General features: G+C 40.4%; 1 protein-coding gene across 4 annotated transcripts in view; it reads left to right on the top strand.

Annotated features, from left to right (window-relative positions):
- dip2bb (disco-interacting protein 2 homolog Bb) overlaps positions 1–16,506 on the top strand; it is a 43,927-nt gene extending 27,421 nt beyond the window's left edge. For 2 of the 4 annotated variants that reach the window (XM_005739618.1, XM_005739617.1), the window contains 32 exons: positions 165–362; positions 587–678; positions 997–1,107; positions 1,202–1,325; positions 2,621–2,730; positions 2,876–2,978; positions 3,141–3,205; positions 3,481–3,574; positions 3,663–3,782; positions 3,876–3,990; positions 4,229–4,368; positions 5,973–6,109; positions 6,235–6,315; positions 6,422–6,549; positions 6,804–6,918; positions 7,064–7,265; positions 8,115–8,227; positions 8,690–8,713; positions 9,197–9,277; positions 9,377–9,500; positions 9,587–9,708; positions 10,120–10,231; positions 11,386–11,495; positions 11,949–12,079; positions 12,169–12,337; positions 12,426–12,596; positions 12,695–12,756; positions 13,050–13,107; positions 13,220–13,294; positions 13,382–13,556; positions 13,791–13,914; positions 15,065–16,506. In XM_005739618.1, the coding sequence (XP_005739675.1) occupies positions 165–362; positions 587–678; positions 997–1,107; positions 1,202–1,325; positions 2,621–2,730; positions 2,876–2,978; positions 3,141–3,205; positions 3,481–3,574; positions 3,663–3,782; positions 3,876–3,990; positions 4,229–4,368; positions 5,973–6,109; positions 6,235–6,315; positions 6,422–6,549; positions 6,804–6,918; positions 7,064–7,265; positions 8,115–8,227; positions 8,690–8,713; positions 9,197–9,277; positions 9,377–9,500; positions 9,587–9,708; positions 10,120–10,231; positions 11,386–11,495; positions 11,949–12,079; positions 12,169–12,337; positions 12,426–12,596; positions 12,695–12,756; positions 13,050–13,107; positions 13,220–13,294; positions 13,382–13,556; positions 13,791–13,914; positions 15,065–15,317 (3,839 nt within the window). In that variant the 3' untranslated portion in view covers positions 15,318–16,506. The remainder of the gene's footprint in view (positions 1–164; positions 363–586; positions 679–996; positions 1,108–1,201; positions 1,326–2,620; positions 2,731–2,875; positions 2,979–3,140; positions 3,206–3,480; positions 3,575–3,662; positions 3,783–3,875; positions 3,991–4,228; positions 4,369–5,972; positions 6,110–6,234; positions 6,316–6,421; positions 6,550–6,803; positions 6,919–7,063; positions 7,266–8,114; positions 8,228–8,689; positions 8,714–9,196; positions 9,278–9,376; positions 9,501–9,586; positions 9,709–10,119; positions 10,232–11,385; positions 11,496–11,948; positions 12,080–12,168; positions 12,338–12,425; positions 12,597–12,694; positions 12,757–13,049; positions 13,108–13,219; positions 13,295–13,381; positions 13,557–13,790; positions 13,915–15,064) is intronic. The other 2 variants (XM_005739620.1, XM_005739619.1) reach the window with 1 other exon arrangement.
- The last annotated feature ends 3,377 nt before the right edge of the window (positions 16,507–19,883 follow it).

Genomic DNA, 19,883 nt, shown 5'->3' with positions numbered 1-19,883 from the left:
AAAAAAGAAGAAAAAAAAGCAGGTAACGTGAGAGCTCAGGAAACAAAGGGGGAAACCATGTAGGAGGAAACTGATACCCCGCATGGACTGGTTTTACCTCCGTGATATCTCATCTCATTAGTCTGTAATATACTCAAAAGTGTCCTGTTGTCTCTCTTTCACAGTGCCCCAACCGGACCCCAACACACCCAAGCCAGAGGGCCGTCAGATCATCCCAGTGAAAGGGGAGCCTTTGGGAGTGGTCAGTAACTGGCCTCCAGCCCTGCAGGCAGCGCTGGCTCGCTGGGGAGCCACTCAGGGGAAGAGCCCCGCCCTTACTGCTCTCGACATCACGGGCAAACCACTCTATACACTGACTTATGGTGAGACACAAGATTCAAAGAGAGAAGTATAACGTCATCAAGTCAGTAAAATGATGTCATTTAATGTCATAAACGCTTATTGTGACGACTGAAAGATAACATTATATATGTTTATTATTTTAAAACCTAGTAATAGTAAAAAAAATGTGCAAACTCTTTGACATTATATTTTTCTAAAGGTGCTAACCCCCCCCCCCGCCCAAAATCTACCATCTGTCTGTTAGGGAAGCTGTGGAGTCGCAGTGTGAAGCTGGCGTACACCCTCCTGAACAAACTGGGCACTAAAAACGAGCAAATCCTCAAACCAGGAGACCGAGTAGGAGCTCACACTCAGAAAACACACACTTATTTACAGCAAATGATTATTTTTAACTTGTGTATTTGCAATGAACATTGACTGTATCACAATTTATTGCTGCTGCCTCTGTGGGAGGCAGGATTTTTTTTGTTGTTGTTGAAAATAACATAAAAAAAAAACTGTTTTTAGTTTTTCACACACTGCTTCTATGCTGCTTTTATGTCTATTATGTCCTGTTACGTAAAACGACTGATATGGAAGAGGGTTTACTTTATTAAAATGACCACTGGCCCCAGAAAGTGCTTGTTTTAACGTCCAACTAAACTTTCTTGGTAGGTGGCGCTGGTGTACCCCAACAGTGACCCCGGGATGTTCTGGGTGGCATTTTATGGATGCCTCCTTGCTGAAGTTATACCTGTACCTATTGAGGTACCGCTGTCTCGCAAGGTATAAAAACCGTCACAGGAAACTTTCATTTTATGTTTTTATTATGTTCAAAAATCTGAGTGCTTTCTTGTTGTCCTGTTTGTGACGTGTTTAGGATGCAGGTATCAGCCAGGTGGGTTTTCTGCTCGGTAGCTGTGGCGTTGGTCTGGCTCTGACTAGTGAGATCTGCCTGAAAGGCCTACCCAAGACCCCCACGGGCGAAATACTACAATTTAAAGGTCAGCAAGCAAGTTCTGTCCTGAATGTCCTGAATACCTGTTTTGTTTTTAAAAAAGCAACCTTTGTCTAATTCAACACTAATGTCAAAAACATTGGGATGGATGGATGGATGGATGTTTTGCAAATTTCAAAAACTCCTATTATATATTCACAGTAGAACCTGGAAAACAGACCAAATATTTTAAATGAGAAAAAGTAACATTTCATAGCGACACGTATCAAAACAGTTAGAACAGGTCTGTGCGTACTGCTGTGTGGCATCCAGTCCATAAACATCTGGAAACTGAGGAACCAGCTGCTGGACCTTTTGGAAGGAAATGTTGTCTGCTCAACAGTCCTGGGTCTTCTTTGTCCTATTTTTTGTTTCATGATGAGCCAAATATTCTCATTTGGTGAACGGTGTGAACTGCAGGCAGGCAGGCCAGTTCTACTATGAAGCTGTTGTAATACATGCAGTATGTTGTTTAGCATTGTCTCCAGGCCTTCCATGAAGGAGGTGTTTGTCTTAATGGGAGCATATACCTTTCTGCATTGTTGGCACCTTTAAACTTGTGAAAGATACCGTTTCCAAAAAGGCACCAATGCAGCTCTATTCCATCAGAGATGCAGGCTTTTGAACTGAGCATGGAAAGCAAGCCAGATAGTCCCTCTTCACTTTAGTCCACATGATGCAGCATCCATGTTTTCCAAAGACAATACAAATTTTTCATTCATCTGACCACAGAATAGTTTTACACTTTGCCTCAGTCCATTTTAAAAGCACTTTGGTCCAGGGAAGACAGCACTTTTTTCTTGATCATGTTCACTTACGGCTGCTTCTTTGCACGATAAAGCTTCAAACTGCATTTGTCGATCGCACAGCGAACTGTGTTCACAGACTGTGATTTCTGGAAGTGTCCCTGAGTCCATTCACACTCATGTTACTGACCCAGTTAGTTCAGTTCAGCATAACTTTCTTTTCCATCCTTTTGTTTCTTCCATCTCAACTTTTTCAGACATGTTACAAAATCCATCCAAATATAAAATGATCTTATATTTGTATGCCTGAGTTTAAACATTTGACATGTTTTCTGTGTTATGTGTGAGTTTATATGATTTGCAAATCATTGCATTTTTTTTTTTTACACATTACTCAGCATCCCATTTTTTAGGGAGAATTGGGGTTTTAATTCAGATCAATTTTGGTGGCTTTTAGAAAACCTGTGAGGTTTTGTTGTTGTTGTTTTTTGTTTTTAAAGAAATTAAATATTTCTCGAAATTGTTGTGTGATGCATATCTTCCCTGTCTCTGTTAGGCTGGCCTCGAATGAAGTGGGTGATAACAGATTCAAAGTACCTGACGAAACCATCCAAAGACTGGCAGCCGCACATTCCCACTGCTAACACTGACCCTGCATACATAGAGGTAACACAGCTGTGCTTATTATTATTTTTACTTTTGTTGCTTCATTCTTAGAGCCTATTCCATCCTGTCAAAGTACCAAAAGTATTTTAAAGCATCATTTTAGTCTGGTGTGTTGTGGCTCATCTGTTGCTTCATCTCTTTGTAGTATAAAGCAAATAAGGAGGGCACAGTGGTGGGCGTGGCTGTGTCTAAAGTGGCCATGTTAACCCACTGCCAATCACTGACTCAGGCCTGCAACTACTGTGAGGGTGAGTAGAAGGATAGTGTTTGCATCATCCATTACACAAAGCTTTATTTCGGTTCAGCTCCATGTTATTTATATAACAGCAAATCACAACTTGAGTCATGTCTCAGTTTAGATTGTTTAGACATAGCCAACCTCACTTGTGTGTTTGTGTCTCTGTTTTAAGGGGAAACTTTGGTGAATGTCTTGGACTTCAAAAAGGACATGGGCTTATGGCATGGAGTTCTCACAGTGAGTGTCATTAGCTGTAGATTTCTAGGTTAGGTTAGGTTGCATATACAGCTAGGTGCATGTACAACGTCTTAATTTGTGTGCACATTATATCTGAACTATAAATTCTCTAGTAAATGTAAAATGTTAAATTAGTAATGAAAGAGATTTCTTGCACAAAATCATCACAAAATGGGTTTCTCACTGTTTGTGTTGTTTGTCAAGTTGGAAGGAAAAAAATCCCTTCCAGTTTTTTTTTATTTGCAACCTCCAGTAATCAGGTTGTTTGATTGCAGGCTGTAATGAACAGGATACACACGATCAGCGTTCCCTATGCAGTGATGAAAGCCTGTCCTCTCTCCTGGGTGCAGAGGGTCCACATCCATAAAGGTAAATTATCTTTTACTCTGAGACGAAGTGTATTAAAAAATGATTTTATAATTTTATAATACTCCATGTAACTCCTGCTGTTGTGCAGCTCGTGTAGCTCTGGTGAAGTGCCGTGATCTGCACTGGGCCATGATGGCTCATCGGGAGCAGAGAGACATCAGCCTGGCTTCATTACGAATGCTCATTGTTGCTGATGGTGCTAATCCCTGTGAGTATGTCCCGAGCCATCGCTGCTTTGTAAAACTGGGTCTTTTCCAGCAAGCCAAATTAGATGTCACACTTTTAAAATTGTGCTTTCCAGGGTCAGTGTCTTCCTGCGATGCCTTCCTGAACAAGTTCCAGTCTCATGGGCTGAAGCCTGAGGTGATTTGCCCCTGTGCCACATCTCCAGAGGCCATGACGGTAGCTATACGAAGGTAACTCACTGACCTATATTCACTGCTCTTATTGGATGTTGTGTAAACTTAAAGACAAAACCAGAAGATTAAAACCAAATTCTTTCTATTCTTTCATGTCTCACACAAGCCACCTTCACAGCTTGTATTTCAGTCCAACTAGACAGAAATTTATATGTGATGTTGTTCATAAGAGGGTAGGCAGATGGCTAACAGATGGAAACATCCATGTTTGATTGTGAACTGTCTACTCGTGTAGATCCGGAGTGCCTGGTGCGCCTCTTCCTGCCCGTGCCATCCTTTCCATGGGTGGCTTGAGCCACGGTGTCATCAGGGTGAACACGGAAGACAAGAACTCCGCTCTGACTGTACAAGATGTGGGGCATGTCATGCCTGGAGGTGAGGGTAGAAGAAAAGCTGCATGATAAACGGCTTTTTGTTTGCATTTGTTTTTTTGATTGTAATTAATTTGCTAAAAAAGAGACCATTACGACCTACACTTTAAAAAAAAACAAAAAAAAACACAGTTTTCTATACATATTAGGAGATTACAATATTGACTAACTATAACCACGTGGTTATAGTGTAAAAATGTAATAAGCCTAGTTGCCGCCAGCTCTGAAATCTTTCTGTTTGACCTTTTGCACGTCTCCAAGAAAATGGAGGCAAACAAGCTTGTTCAAAAATATAATCATAAAATTATAATCATATGAGAAAATTAGAAATTCAAATAATTATCTTCTTCTTTTCAACATCCAGATAAAATGTTCCAGTTTTTTGGCAGATGTTTATTTCTAAGACTTCATGACATAAACAGTTGGGTTTTTGAACACTAAAACAGCATTTTTTATTTTGGCTATATACCAACACTTGTTCATGTTACAGTTTGTAATGAATATGCAGACTTTAAGCTTTCACTTAGGAGGTCAAACTAAAATATTGTACCAACAACTGCCATTTTTATATATATATATAGTGCCCTGTTTATCTGGGCTCATGTGTAATTGGACAATCCATACGAAAACTTGACTCGGCCTATTCATTAATATTTCCTCATAAATGAATGAGGTCAAAGGTTTGGAAGTGATTCCAAGTGTGGCATTTCATTTTTAAAAGCTTAATCTGTGAACCCACAACATGCACTAAAGGAGCTCTCAGTGGAGGTCAATATCCACCAGAGAACTAGCAGGGACATTAGCACGTTGGCACAATAATGAGGGGGGTAAAAGGATGCACTGTTGTACTTGAACCTGGACTAATTTGGTCAGTGATCATGGGATCCTTTCCATCATAAAGAGAGAAAAAACATTTATCAAACCTCTAGGAGATAGACATGTCATAATCCAAGCCTGTAATAAGCCCCTCATAAGCCTCAGCAGTAGAAAACAACGATTAGACATTGGAGGCAGTCTGATGCATAAGTGTGCATCTGTGGTTAAGCAGACAAATTTGTACTTTAAGCTAAAATGAAACCCAGGAGTTTCTGAAGGTAAAGAAAGGCAAGACTGAAGGCATAAAGAACCACAAAATATAAAAAACATTTGCAGGCCTGGCAACAAAGAATCCCAAAGGAGGAAACTCATTCTTTGGTGTTATCTGTTTGCTTCCTGACATCGTGCAGCCATTTCCTGCAAAGGATCCTCAGCAAAGTCTTTAAAATGAATATTTTGATGTAACTGTGTTAATTTGTTCATTTATATTTATGACGCTCAGATAGGGGACTGAATATAAAAATTGTTAATTGTTAAAACAAGTAATACACTCTTTTATTAAATTCCCTTCAAATTTAAGCTGAAAGTCTACACTTTCCCACATTCTGTCAATCCAGTCAATCTTTTTAAACTGCAAAACTAACAGAAAGGATGTAAATCTGAATACATGTACGCAACAAAGAATGAAAGTGGGACTTTTTTTTAGTCATACGTCTAAGATAAAATTATCATGGGAATCATTTTAAATTAGGAAGTCCGTGTTTTCTTAACTTTGCCTTTTTGTCCCTCCAGCTCTGATGTGTATCGTTAAGCCAGATGGACCGCCTCAGTTGTGTAAAACAGATGAAATTGGAGAGATAATTATCAACTCCCGTGCAGGAGGCAACATGTACTACGGCCTGCCTGGACTCACCAAAAACACCTTTGAGGTGCGAAAGCAGAATAACCAACACTCAAACTGCACATGCTGCCACCATCGTTAGTAAGGGACGCAGTTAAAGCTGATTCTGTTTTTGTGTGTTTTGCTGTTCTTTCTTTGCGTCGTCGTGCCCAGGTGATACCGGTTAACGCTAACGGAGTTCCCATTGGAGAGATTCCATTTGTGCGATCTGGACTCCTGGGGTTTGTTGGCCCAGTAAGTAGGACTCTTTCATTAGAGCACTTCTGTGGCAACCTGAAACCATTCGTCTCTCTCACTAACCGTATAACAACCCTGCTGTTGCATCACTTGCTCTGTACAGGGCAGTCTCATCTTCGTGGTGGGGAAGATCGAAGGCCTGCTGATGGTGAGCGGGCGGAGACACAACGCCGACGACTTGGTGGCCACAGCTCTTGCAGTTGAGCCGGTCAAGACTGTGTACCGTGGCAGGTGAGGCAAAACTGTTCTTCATGGATTAAAGAAAATAATCTTAGAGCTCTTTGGTGGGTCAAGTGCAAATCTTACTTATAACTACTGACATCTAGTGGTATAGAGGAAACACAGCAGGCCCCACACTGACAACTGAAGGGATTATTGAAAGATAAAGTATTTCCACTTTCTGTATGCTTTAAACTGCTCATTTGTGTTTGATTTCCACGTCTTCTGGCTAATCTTCAGTGAGTTTGTGTATCCTCGTGTGTCAGGATCGCTGTGTTTTCAGTCACGGTGTTCTATGATGAGAGGGTTGTAATTGTGGCAGAGCAGAGGCCCGATGCCAGCGAGGAGGACAGCTTCCAGTGGATGAGCCGGGTGCTTCAGGTAAATTCAGCCACAGCGTTCGAATGGAAGCCTCCATTCAGTGTGTCTACAATATAATCTTCAGTCTTTGGAGTTATCGAAAAATCATTCGACATATAGAACATTACCCAGCAAAGCTAATCTCAGTGCTTGGTTTCATCTGTAGGCTATTGATAGCATCCACCAAGTGGGGCTCTACTGCCTGGCTCTGGTCCCGGCGAACACCTTACCAAAAACGCCGCTGGGTGGCATCCACATTTCTGACACAAAGCAGTTTTTCTTAGAGGGCAATCTCCACCCCTGCAATATCCTGATGTGTCCCCATACCTGTGTCACCAACCTGCCCAAGCCCCGCCAGAAGCAGCCAGGTAGGTCTGTCTGACACAAACTTCTGTTCAACATGACTGAAAATGATCCCCATCAATTTCTTACAAGATTATGCCAAACGAAGCCTCGGTGAGGAGGTTCATAATTTAAACGTATTTAGCATAAATTATTAAATGGAGTCCAGCACAGGGACTGTTTATAGATGTAGTTTGTAGGAAACCTATGGGTCTGCCGTGCAGTCATAAGGATATAGATGCAGTAATCTGCAAATGTCTTAAGTCACCCCTCATTTCTAGGTGTTTTGCTAGGAAACTGCGAAATAAGAGCAGGAACTTATTGAAATGTGCAAACATGCATGGCATCTAAATAAACAGTGATTGTACTATTCTAACAATTCAGTATTTGGTTTGACGACCTTCAGTCTTAAACAGAGTCTGAACTCTCTTGGACAAGCTTTCCTGTCATTTTTGGGGCAGGGCTAGCTCAGTAGGTAGAGTGGTGGCCCCATTATCGGAAGGTCGGGGGTTCGAATCCACTGAACAGCTACACTGAGGTACCCCTGAGCAAGGTACCGTCCCTACACACTGTTCCCCGGTGCCCAATGGCTGCCCACTGCTTCACTTAGTGAATGGGTCAAATGCAGAGAGGAATTTTCCCACAGGGATCAATAAAGTATACATTATTTTTATTTATTTATTTATTTTTAAAGTAGTTTTCAGGAATAGTTCTTGAAGGACATTCAAAGCTCTTCTCTCGATGCTGCCTTTTGTTTGTTTCTGTGTCAAGATGATCTCACACAGCTTTGATAATTTTGAGGTCTGGCCTTCCTGTCTTGTTTTTGCCTCCTACTTTATTTCACTTTATCTCTTTTGGACTGTTTTGTCTTGTAGTTGGTGTCGGTCCTGCATCTGTCATGGTGGGAAACCTGGTGGCAGGAAAGAGGATTGCCCAGGCTGCAGGGAGAGACCTCGGTCTGATTGAAGATCAGGATCTGGTCCGAAAGGTACTAGAACTATGAGCACCGAACTCCGAATCTGATAACCCAAGCTTCGATCAAACTCCCGGCAGAAATGGCCATAAAATGTTCATCTTCTCATCCTCTTTGGCACTGGTTGAAATGCTCTGGTGTCTACTGCACATTAATTGGAATCTGCAATAAATGAAAATGTGAATGGATGAATGTATGCAAGAACTATATCAGAATTTTGCACTGATTCTTGCAGTGTGACCGTACCCTTTTTAACCTAACTCCTGTTTTTCACAAGAGCTAAATGCAAGTCTTTCAGAAGCTGCAGGCACCCTGTGCATGTGATTAACAGCATTGCTCAGCAAAGTGTGTTAAAATAGGAAACACTGAAACATTTCAGCTGCCACTGTAACAATGGCTCTACCTCAGCCAGAGCTCAGTTTTATAGAAAAATCTGGACTCTTCTTTCTCTCTTCTCTCGTCACTCTCTGGATGTAGCTCTGTATGTGGCCCACCGTAATGGTAAGAATCACGACCCTCTCTGGCATGTTCCCCACCCTCGTTTATTCTGGTCATGCTCGAATCTGTATTGTATTGTGGTTTTAGTTTGTGTGCTTTCGTTCAGTTCTGACGTAAGCAAGAATTTGCATGGGTTTTTAACTTTTTGGTATTTCAGAAAATAAGCACCTTCCATGAATGTCACCCTTTATTTTTATTGCTGATGTACCTTTCACATCCTAAGTTAGTGTTCATTACTATAAGAGCTATATTGGCTTAGTGTGCTATAAATTCTTGTTCAGATCATTTATACCAGACAGCTCTCAGACAGCACACTCAGTGTAAGCATCGCTTTGTTTATTTTAAATTTAGACCCTAATAAATTCTTTTTTTCAACACCACCCTTCCTGTATTTACCCCCAGTGGCTGGGTTTGTAATATTTTATACACTTAAACAAAAAAACCCTCAGTTTACAGTGTGTAATTATGTTTCTTATTTAATAACAGCATCAGTATTTGACAGAGGCGCTACAGTGGAGGGCACAGACAGACCCAGACCACGTTCTCTACATTCTTCTTAACGCCAAGGTACCAAACTGATCTGTCCATACACTGCAAAATGCCGTACATCATCTATGTGATTGACAAAAACAATACATAGTAACCTTACTGTCACCTGTCCTTCAGGGTGTGACAGTGGGGACAGCGACCTGTGTCCAGCTTCATAAGCGAGCTGAGAAGATAGCTGCAGCGCTCACTGAGAAAGGCAGCATCAACACAGGAGAGAATGTAGTGCTGCTCTATCCTCCTGGTGGGTTCTACCTCCGGCTCCATGTCTAAGCGTTCCTTCCGTCATCATTGTTATGAAATGATTTTCCTCTGTTTGTTTTCCCTCAGGGATCGATTTGATTGCTGCTTTTTACGGCTGTCTCTATGCTGGATGTGTTCCTGTAAACGTCAGGCCTCCGCACCCTCAGAACCTGGCAGCCACGCTGCCTACTGTCCGCATGATCATTGACGTAAGTGCATGTGGTTACATGCATTTATGCCTGTCCTTTCATTTAATCCTAAGCAGGATCTCATTCGTGTAGATATTAGGACTAAAAAAACACGTACATACACTGGATTACTTCTGCTTATGCTTTCACCAAAAATAACTCTGCAACTACTTGGTGCCTCTCTGCGCTTCATTAGATTTTAACAGATCTTTATGGCATCCAGTTTCCTGAAATAATTTCCATTTACAAGCTACATTGATTCCGAGAGCAAATTATGCTCATGAAGTGGGTCCAGTTACAGTGTCCATCATAGTTTCCACTTTTTAACTGTAATCGACCCGCTGATGGAATGTGCTGCTCACAATTTTACAACAAAAATGATTCTGACTGTTGTGTTGTTCACGCTCCCATTCAAATGTGTTTTGTTACCAGGTCAGTAAAGCTGCGTGCATCCTTACGACACAAAACCTCATGAGGACTCTGCGCTCCAAAGAGGCAGCTGCCTCTGTTAATGTTAAAACCTGGCCAACAATCATTGACACAGGTAGTAAATACTCTTAGTATGTTAATCAAGCCTGAACATATCTGAGTACTGCATGATGCTCTGGTTACAAGCCATGGGCTAAATCAGGCCCCCCCTTGTGGTGCCAGTTGGTATGATTGAGACGTTCCAGCTATTTTTAATGTTTTATAAACACCGTCAAGTATTTGCAACTCAGATGTAAGTATGCAGTTAGTATTCAGTTATTAATCCTTGTATCAAAGAATTATGAATAATAAGTCAGTAATGTGAAAGTCAGGCATTCTAAAGAAAGATGATTCACTGTCCTCACAGTTCATTCATTTTGGTAAATATTCTGGTAAATATAAAAGTTTGTTTATTATAAACTATCGTATTTACCAGAAGGTTGATCAAAATTAATCAAAAATTAAAGGCTAATGACTCTTTGTTTTTATTAGTAGCTTCATAGTATAGTGGTTTACACATTTGCCTAACAAGGAAAAGATCCATTACTTGGTCTCCGGAGGTTACACAAATCCTTTTTGGGGTTGTGTCCACTGTAAAGGCATCTGATGCAAAAGCAAACGTGTGTAGCTGCCCGCTGCAGTGCCCCATTGTGACTGAGGGAGCTGCTTTTATAACAGTTTGCTGTCATTTTGCTATGCTATAGTTTTCAATGGTCCATCAACGTGATTTTTAAATAAATCAGCCGTGAAAGCTGTAAATAAGCAAACACGCCGAAAAGAAAATGAGAAAATAAAACACTTTTTTCCCCTGTTCAGTTTTAACATATGACAAAACTTTGAATCCTGCAGTTTCTTGTTATTTACATACACACTCCAAATTAAGTACACGTTGTTCACAGCGCTTGACTTTCTCATGTGTCAGATTCAAAGCAGGAACAGGGTTCATTAGTTGTGGGTCGCAGTCGAGGCAGCGTAGATGAAGTTGGCGTCGGTTATTGTGGACTGTTTGAATCTGCAACACTGAGACACTAAAACAGGAAGCTGGACATTTCACTGCTTTCTACAATTGTTATCCAAGTTGCTCAGTGGGTGGATTTGTGAATAGACACCTGTTTGGTGAACTTTGAGTTAGTTGTTGCTTGCTGGATCCTATTCTATATCATTGCTCAATATTATCTTAAGTTTACTTTGTGCACAGCGCTGTAAAACCCGCATTATTGGTGTTTGCAGATGACCTTCCTCGCCGCCGGCCTCCACAGATCTATAAGCCGCCCACAGCAGAGATGATAGCTTATCTGGATTTCAGCGTGTCCACAACAGGCATGCTCACTGGAGTCAAGGTGAGACACGTGACTTTTTATATGACTCCTCTACTGACTGGGGCTTTTACAGGATGGATTTTGCCACGTGAAAAAGACTGTAAAAACACTGAGTTCTGTCACGGCGCTATTTTAAACCAAATATTGGCATCAATTCTGTGGTCGTTTTTTAATTTCGTGTTGGCTGTATCTTAAACTTGTTAATGACTGTCTGGTACACTGTCTCATACATTACAGCAGTAGTAGAGTAGTATTAAAACACCAGCAGGAATCAGCAGGGTGTCGTTTTTCTTGTTGTAATCTAGTACAGTCACAGATGCACATACCTGGAGCATGTCTTCATTTTTAAAAAGTGAAAGCGTGTAAGGAACAGTTTCTGGTTATATATGAGTGGCAGATATCTATGGAAGACTTTACTTTGCTTTATAAAACATCCACAAAATTAATTCTTTATCTTTTCTTGTCTTTTGTCAGATCTCTCATGCAGCAGTCAGCGCACTTTGCCGCTCTATAAAGCTTCAGTGTGAGCTGTACTCCTCTCGCCAAATAGCCATCTGTCTGGATCCTTATTGTGGTCTGGGCTTCGTCTTGTGGTGCCTCGCCAGGTACGGTAAAACATCAGCTACAATATTTCATGGTTATTTACAAAGGTATCACTTTCCCCACTTTTTCACCTACATGTTTTGTCTCACAGTGTCTACTCAGGTCACCAGTCAATCCTGATTCCTCCGTTCGAGCTGGAGACCAGCTTGTCTCTGTGGCTAAGCACGCTCAGTCAGTACCGTATCAGAGACACCTTCTGCTCCTACTCTGTCATGGAGCTCTGCACTAAGGGATTGGGTACTCAGACAGATTTACTCAAGGTTAGGACTCGACATGCAGGAAGAGAAACAATACAGCTATTTTTAAAATAAAACATCATGGGTTTGATCATTTGCATGTTTGTTTAAGGCCCGTGGTGTGAACCTGTCGTGTGTGCGGAGCTGCGTGGTGATAGCAGAGGAACGCCCTCGTCTTGCCCTCACACACTCCTTCTCCAAACTGTTTAAGGATGTCGGGCTGTCGTCCAGAGCTGTCAGCACTGCTTTTGGTTCCAGAGTTAACCTGGCCATCTGCCTGCAGGTACACCAACCAGCAGGACGTCGCTGTTGATCATAGATCAAATGAGAAAGAAGTGGGACCTCTTTAAACCTGTTCTTTTATATATGTGTGTGTTTCAGGGCACCACTGGTCCTGATCCCTGTACGGTGTATGTGGACATGAAGTCCCTGCGCCATGACAGGTGAGAACAGTCAAGTTAGTTAAAGTAAACTTGCTAGTATTTAGTAAAAGCTTACTTTACACTTTTTTTCTAGCTAAATGGGATTTATTGGACGCGATCAATATAAAAAATAATATCACGTCTGGGGGGGTTTTCTGAAAAAACAATAAAAACAATAACACAGTGAGGTTCTGGCTAAAACCTCACTGGCATCAGAAACTTCTCTGTGCAGGAAAATCCCTGACATGGTCCAATTCGCAAAGATTAATTAGAACTTTGAATATTTATAAATGCGCTGCCTGTGTTTTTGGCAGAGTGAGGCTGGTGGAGAGAGGAGCACCTCAGAGTCTTCCTCTAATGGAGTCTGGCAAGGTGAAACTCATTATGCGCTGTCCTGTGTGGGTTTTTTTCTCAATTTTTGAGAGGTTTAATGAAAAGCATGTCAGAGTTGTATTTAGTGTCTTTGTTTCTCTGTCATTTTTAGATACTGCCAGGTGTTCGGGTGATCATAGTGAATCCAGAGACCCGAGGCCCACTTGGCGATTCTCATCTAGGAGAGGTTAACCACAGCACACACGCATATCGAGACCACACCTGAAGCTAGAGAAGATTTTCTCTGAAAGTTACAGATGTTTCTTTCTCTTAGATCTGGGTAAACAGCCCTCACAGTGCCAGTGGCTACTACACCATATACGGAGAGGAAAGTCTTCAGGCTGATCACTTCAACACCAAGCTCAGCTTCGGAGACCCGCACACTTTATGGGCCAGAACTGGATACCTGGGTTTTGTGAAGAGGACTGAGCTACTGGATGCAAGCGGGGGTAAATAGACCACAACTGAGCTAAAACCTGGACTCAGAAATATTGATGGAATAGTGCTGATAAGTTTAATGTAACAAGGTTTGCAGATTTAAACCTGATAAAGCATAAACTTAAACAAACTTTATGAAACTAAAGTAACCTCGATCCTACAGTAACCGATTACAAATTTTGCTCTAATGTGACTGAATTTGTTTGGGGGGGTGTTGCTTATATTGTTTGCATTTCTGTGCTCAGATCGGCATGATGCTCTGTTTGTGGTGGGCTCACTGGATGAGACATTGGAGCTACGAGGCTTGCGCTACCATCCTATTGACATTGAAACGTCAGTGTCACGGGCTCACCGAAGTATTGCTGAGAGGTGCGAATGCATGCACGCACACCGACACACACTTTAATGTTTTTAACAATGTAGGAGTAGATAATAACTGCACATAAATAACCTGCGCTTAATATATAATAATATCCTATAGTATTTATTAAAAATAAAAGGGCAGCTCGTTCTCTTTCTTTTGGCAGGACTTTAGATATATAACAAATTTTGGGGTTAACTTGAGAAAAAAGGCAGTTGGAAAGGTCAAATGTATCATAATACTATATTGTGATATTTAAAACCCCCATGTAACAGTATCATTTCTGAAACGTTGTCAACACAATTAAAGGCAGTACAATTACAAACATCGTTTTAAGGATAAAAGACATGTTATGAACATGTGCCTATATGCTGTTAATGCAAACAAAGTCAATATAGCATTAATATCATTTTGACCTACAGAGGAATCGATGGACTTTGAAGGATAAGTCAGAGGTCACGTATGAAGTCATATTTGAAGTGTTTAAACAGTACTTTCTGTATCTTGACAAAACATACCACACCTCTGAGATTCCTGTCAATTCTCGGCCAACAAATCATTAACTTGACCTTGAACAACTTCATGGATTTAAGCCAGATTTTAATGGATCATTAACATGACCCTACAAAGTTTTATCAGAATTCATTCAAAATGTTTCCAGTTATTGTGTTTACAGACAGAAAGACACACAGAAACGCTGCCAAAAACATAACCTCCTTGGCGTGAGTAAAAAGCCTGGCTGGTACTAATAAGGATAGAAATATAAACCTTGCAGATAATCATTGAAAATATTATGTCTACATTCATTTAGAAATCAGCTGTTTTTGTTGTTGTTTATGGGAGAAAGAAATACAAGAAGTGATGAGCTAATTTCAAAGGAGGAGCAACTGAGAAAATAACCTCACTTTTTTCATTTGTGAAAACATAATTAATAAAAAGAGCAGCAGCATGGGTTCTTCCCAGTTTCTTATTATTGCTAAACCTTGAAAACATGAAGGTAAAAGCAGTAAAATTGGGCCTTTGTGTATAAATTTTGGAACCCCACTGCCTTAATAAAAGATTACATTTTAGGCTGTCATCACAACGTAATATCCGATTAGTTATTATTATTCCTCATCGTGACACTGCTGTTAAGTGCCTCGTCCTTGTGCCTCACAGTGCTGTGTTTACGTGGACCAACCTGCTGGTGGTGGTGTCGGAGCTGTGTGGTTCAGAGCAGGATGCGTTGGACCTGGTGCCTCTGATAACCAACGTGGTGCTGGAGGAGCACCACCTCATTGTGGGTGTGGTGGTCATCGTTGACCCCGGTGTCATTCCGATCAACTCCAGGGGAGAAAAGCAGCGCATGCACCTTCGTGACTCTTTCCTCGCTGACCAGCTGGATCCTATCTATGTTGCTTACAACATGTGAGCACTTGTGGTGGTGTTCTGGGATTTAAAAAAAAATAATAATAATTTTTTAGCCATTATCCCGCCATCTGGCTACTGGCTTGGTTGAGGTGTAAGGCAAAAGCATGAACCACATATACTGACACCTAGCCCTGTGTGACACCAGCATATCTTGGCCACATGCATGTCTGTGATTGGATCTGTGATGCTTGGAGTTGTTCACTGTGTTTTTGTTTTTTGTTTTTTTTTGTTTTTTTTTCAATATATAGAATTTGGGGGAAGAGGTAACATGTGCATGTCGCACATTGGAAGCAAAAAAAGAAAAAGTCCCTGCTGCTCCTATTCTTTTCTTTTTTTGTTCTGCAGAAGGGACGGAACAACACATACAACAGGCCGTTACCACAAAAACCTTCCCTTTTGTGTCTACGCACCGCAACTGCACTTCAATCTGCAACTTGAAATATTTTTACATTTCAGACGCACACAAACGCATCTGCTGAGCCCTCGTCATTTATCACTAATACAGATGAATAAGAGGGCAAACTGTGAAAATAACAGCAAGTCTGTGGACATGACTTAAAATGCTTTTTTTTCCCTTAATAATGAAGCCAAATAGATTTTCCTGCCCTAATATATTTCTTGCCTTATAAAACTTTCAAACAGCCATACATTCCTAACTTAATTTTTAAGAATTTACCCTGAACGGCTGTTGATTCTCCTTTGGGTCTGAATAGTAGTTGAAATCCTGGTAGATATCCAAAGGGATCAAAGCAAAAGATGAAAGAGGCCGTATTCTGTACTGTACTTACGAGGGCCTCCTTTTATTTTAGATACTGTACGTAACTGTATAGATATTTTTAATTGTAAAAATGTATAGATGCTTACTCAGCTCTCTCGGTTGATGGTTTGTAGATAAAGAACCCAACGGGGAGATTACAACAGTAGCAGAAAGAAGATTGTAAATACAGTTTAACAGTTTCGAAGTGGTACACTAGCTATGTAATGGAGGATAAAGGTAAATAACTTTAAAGCATTATTAGTCAGGATGAATTTAACATTGCACTTTCACAAAAAAAATCTCTATTTTATTATAACAATGAGGCATTATAAATGGTTCAGGAGCATGTGTGTGATGAATCTTGGCTGAGGACTTTTGAGGTGTCAGTGGGAGGACTATTGCTGGTAATGCCAGGAAACTTTCTATCAGCCGCTGCGGGGGGGTGGGGTGGGGGGGGAGTGTCTACGGAGAAGGCTAAAAACAATATTATGACTGTTTTCAGGCTACCAGGTTATTTTGTAAGAAAAAGCAGGCCCCACAAGTGTTCATATATAATCCATTACCATCATACTTGCAAAAGAGCCATGCCCCTCTAAGTTTACTTTACACAATAGAGCAAGTATGTAAAAGTTCAGCCCGTTTCTCCCCTCACCGCTAGAAAGTTCATTCAAACTGTGTTTTGTCTTTGTGCAACTTTGTAAATAGTTAACTCTGAATGGCAAAAGCAATGCTGTTAGTACCATCATTATGTATCTGGATTATTTTCTGTGTTCAGTCACTGGATTTTTAGAAGCACTTGTGAATCCATCTGCAGAGCTTAGCCAGATTTAAAACATCTTTGGTTGATAATGAAAGGTAATGCAGAAAAATTGGTAAAAAAAAAAAAAAAAAAAAGCAGCTAGATATATTTGCAAACTGTAGTTGGATTCCTGCGAACTCGTGCTTCTCCTTGTGCTCCTCAGAGAAGTAAAAGTTTGTTTGTTTTGGATCATACTGTTTCAGTGATGAACCTTGAATATCAACATGTATATAGTAATTGTTTTTTTGGGTTTTTTTTGTTCTGTTTGGACTTTTGCTGTAGTTTTATTATAACATTCAGTCATGCCAAACATTTTAGAAACAACTTTAACATAACTGGGAATGATAATCATTTAATGACTGCACTTTGCACTGGTGGTACTTAACAGCAGGTTTCTAATGTGTGAACTTTATCCCCGTTCAATGTTACATTAAGTATGTAATGTAATTTTACAGCTTGATACTTGTTTTTGCCTAGTTTCAAATCCCCCCCCCACACACACACATATATATATATATGAAAAAAAACGAATAGCTCTTCATCTTAGCTTTAACACTGCATCCTACAGTTGCAGCAGAATGTTTGCATGACTCAGCCAAGCACAAGAAGGAATTGTCTTGAGGCACATCTTGTCTTGAGGCACAAATGTGGGGGAGGGAGGGGATTTAAATATGTTTGAAACTGTATATTCAGGGAACAAAACTCCTAGGACAGGGATGGACCAGCTGGTCCCGTGGTGCAATCTGTGAAGAGTACCCATAAAATGTAGACATTTGTCAAAATGAGGCGTTACAAACCTAATAAGCATACAGAGGGGTAACTGACAACCAGTGTCCATCTACCATCAACCTGCTTCACTGGGAAGTCTACAAGGGCTTCTTCTGGTTTCCACTCTTTTTTTCTCCGTCAGAGTTCTTACACACTATGCAATCCCGACGACGGTGCAATTTCTTTTCAAAGCTTGCACAGTCTGGTGAAATAAACATGATGCTTATACATTTTGTAATTACTAAGAACGGAGGACTGAACAAATTTAATCAGTAGTGTACTTAAGACTGTATTCATCTCTTGAGTTGTTCTGTCAATGTTTTGTGTATGCACACTTTAGTATGTTGTATTTTAATTATTTGGTGAAATCTAAACTTGCTCCAAGAAGGTGTGATCCACTGATTAATCTTTATTGCTACAGAGGTGTTTCAACTTGTATAGTTAAAAAAAATAATACTAAGGTGGTACACTTTCCCATTTTCTCACTTATTTTCTATTTTGGTTTGTTGTACTTTGTTTTATACTTTATGTATAAGTAATGCAGAATAAAAAGAACCATTTAATCATTTCAAGTGTCTGGATATTCTTGAGCTTACTAATGAATACTGTTATTACTCTAAATATCTTACACTCTTTGAATTATTGTACACACTGCATCCCCACAGACTGTGGTCAAAAAGGGATGGACATGATCAGTGACTCGCGTAGGCTGTGGTGTTTAAACGATGCTCAGCTGGGGCCCCAAATGTTCCAAGAAAAGATCCCCCACATCATTACTGCACCACCACCAGCTGGAACTGTTGATATAACAGGATGGATTTATGTTTCCAGCCAGATTTTGACCCTGCCATCCGAATGTTGAAATCGAAACTTAGCAGACCAGGAAACCTTTTTCCAATTTTAGTGAGCCCATGTGAATTTTAGCCTTGACAAACCTGGCACCCGATGAGGTCTTCTGCTGCTGTAGCCCATCTACTTCAAAGGTAGATGTCTTGCATTTCTGCATAGTTTGGTTGTAACAAGTTGTTATTTGAATTATCGTCTTTTCCTATCGGGAGAAGCAATTTGGCCTCTGGCATCAAAAGCACATTTTCACATAGAGACCTGCTGCTCACTGGATATTTCTCTTTTTCCAATCATTTTCAGTAAACTCTATTGATGCCTGTGTGGGGAAAATCCCAATACATCAGTAGTTACTGAAACTCTCAGATCACTCTGGCACCAGCAAGGATACCATGTTCAAAGTCACATTAGATCCCCCTTCTTAGGGGACAACTGCTCTTGCAAGTTGTCTTGACCATTTCCACATGCCTAAATACATTGACGCGCTACCATGGGAATGGGTGATTTTTTTTTAAATTTTATTTTTGTTAAGGAGCTGCTGAATGGGAGCACATAACAAAGTGTAAGTTAAGTGTAAGTGCTTCATTTACAGTAACTTCTACCTACTCCACACTATATGCAGTAGAAGTCTTGATTCTCTCTGAAAGGATGTGAAAACAACTCAACACCTTTTTTCTGTGAAAAATTACATAAGTCACTCACTTAGACACACTGTAGGTTTACAGAGCTGCAGTCTTATCTTTTCTGCACTGCCATATTTTCAGCAGGCACACCTGCACACAGACATTTAGTGAGTGTATTTCTATAGGATACATCTTTTGAACCTATTACAGAATAACCTGGGTCATATTCTCAAGTAACAGGCTCTGCAGTTCTACCAATAATTTTGCACATGTTTTGTAAGGTCACAATGACCTTGACCATAATCACCATAACTAGTTCATGCCTGTGTCAGTTTGTGTCAAATCCGAAAAAAATTGCCTCATGGAGTTTGAGATTTACATTTGCACAGCTGTCACTGACTCCGAGCTGAAAACATATCAGTCTTTTAAAAGATATGCAACAAACATGAACATAACTTTTAGCAAATGGGTCAAACCATTGATGCGACTTCAGAGGGGATTTTTTTTTTTACTGGTACTGAGATTTTTTTCACCCCTAACCCCCTCCCTGAACCTGGTTCAGCCTGAGGTTTATTCCTGTTAAAAAGGAGTTCTTTCTTCCCACTTTGGCCAAGCGGGTTGTTTGATTGCTGGATTTTTCTCCATTTTCTGTAGGGTCTACACTTTACAATATAAAGCACCTTGAGGTGACTGTTGTTGTGATTTGGCATTATATAAATTAAATTCATGTGAACTAAATTAAATTACATGCGTACATAAAAGTGGCAAGTGTCTAAG

Source organism: Pundamilia nyererei, unplaced genomic scaffold, assembly GCF_000239375.1.
Source record: "Pundamilia nyererei isolate P.nyererei 1_Seehausen unplaced genomic scaffold, PunNye1.0 scaffold00092, whole genome shotgun sequence".
Classification (NCBI taxonomy): Eukaryota; Metazoa; Chordata; class Actinopteri; order Cichliformes; family Cichlidae; genus Pundamilia; species Pundamilia nyererei.
Note: the sequence above shows the minus strand (reverse complement) of the source record. Positions and strands in the feature narration are given on the sequence as shown.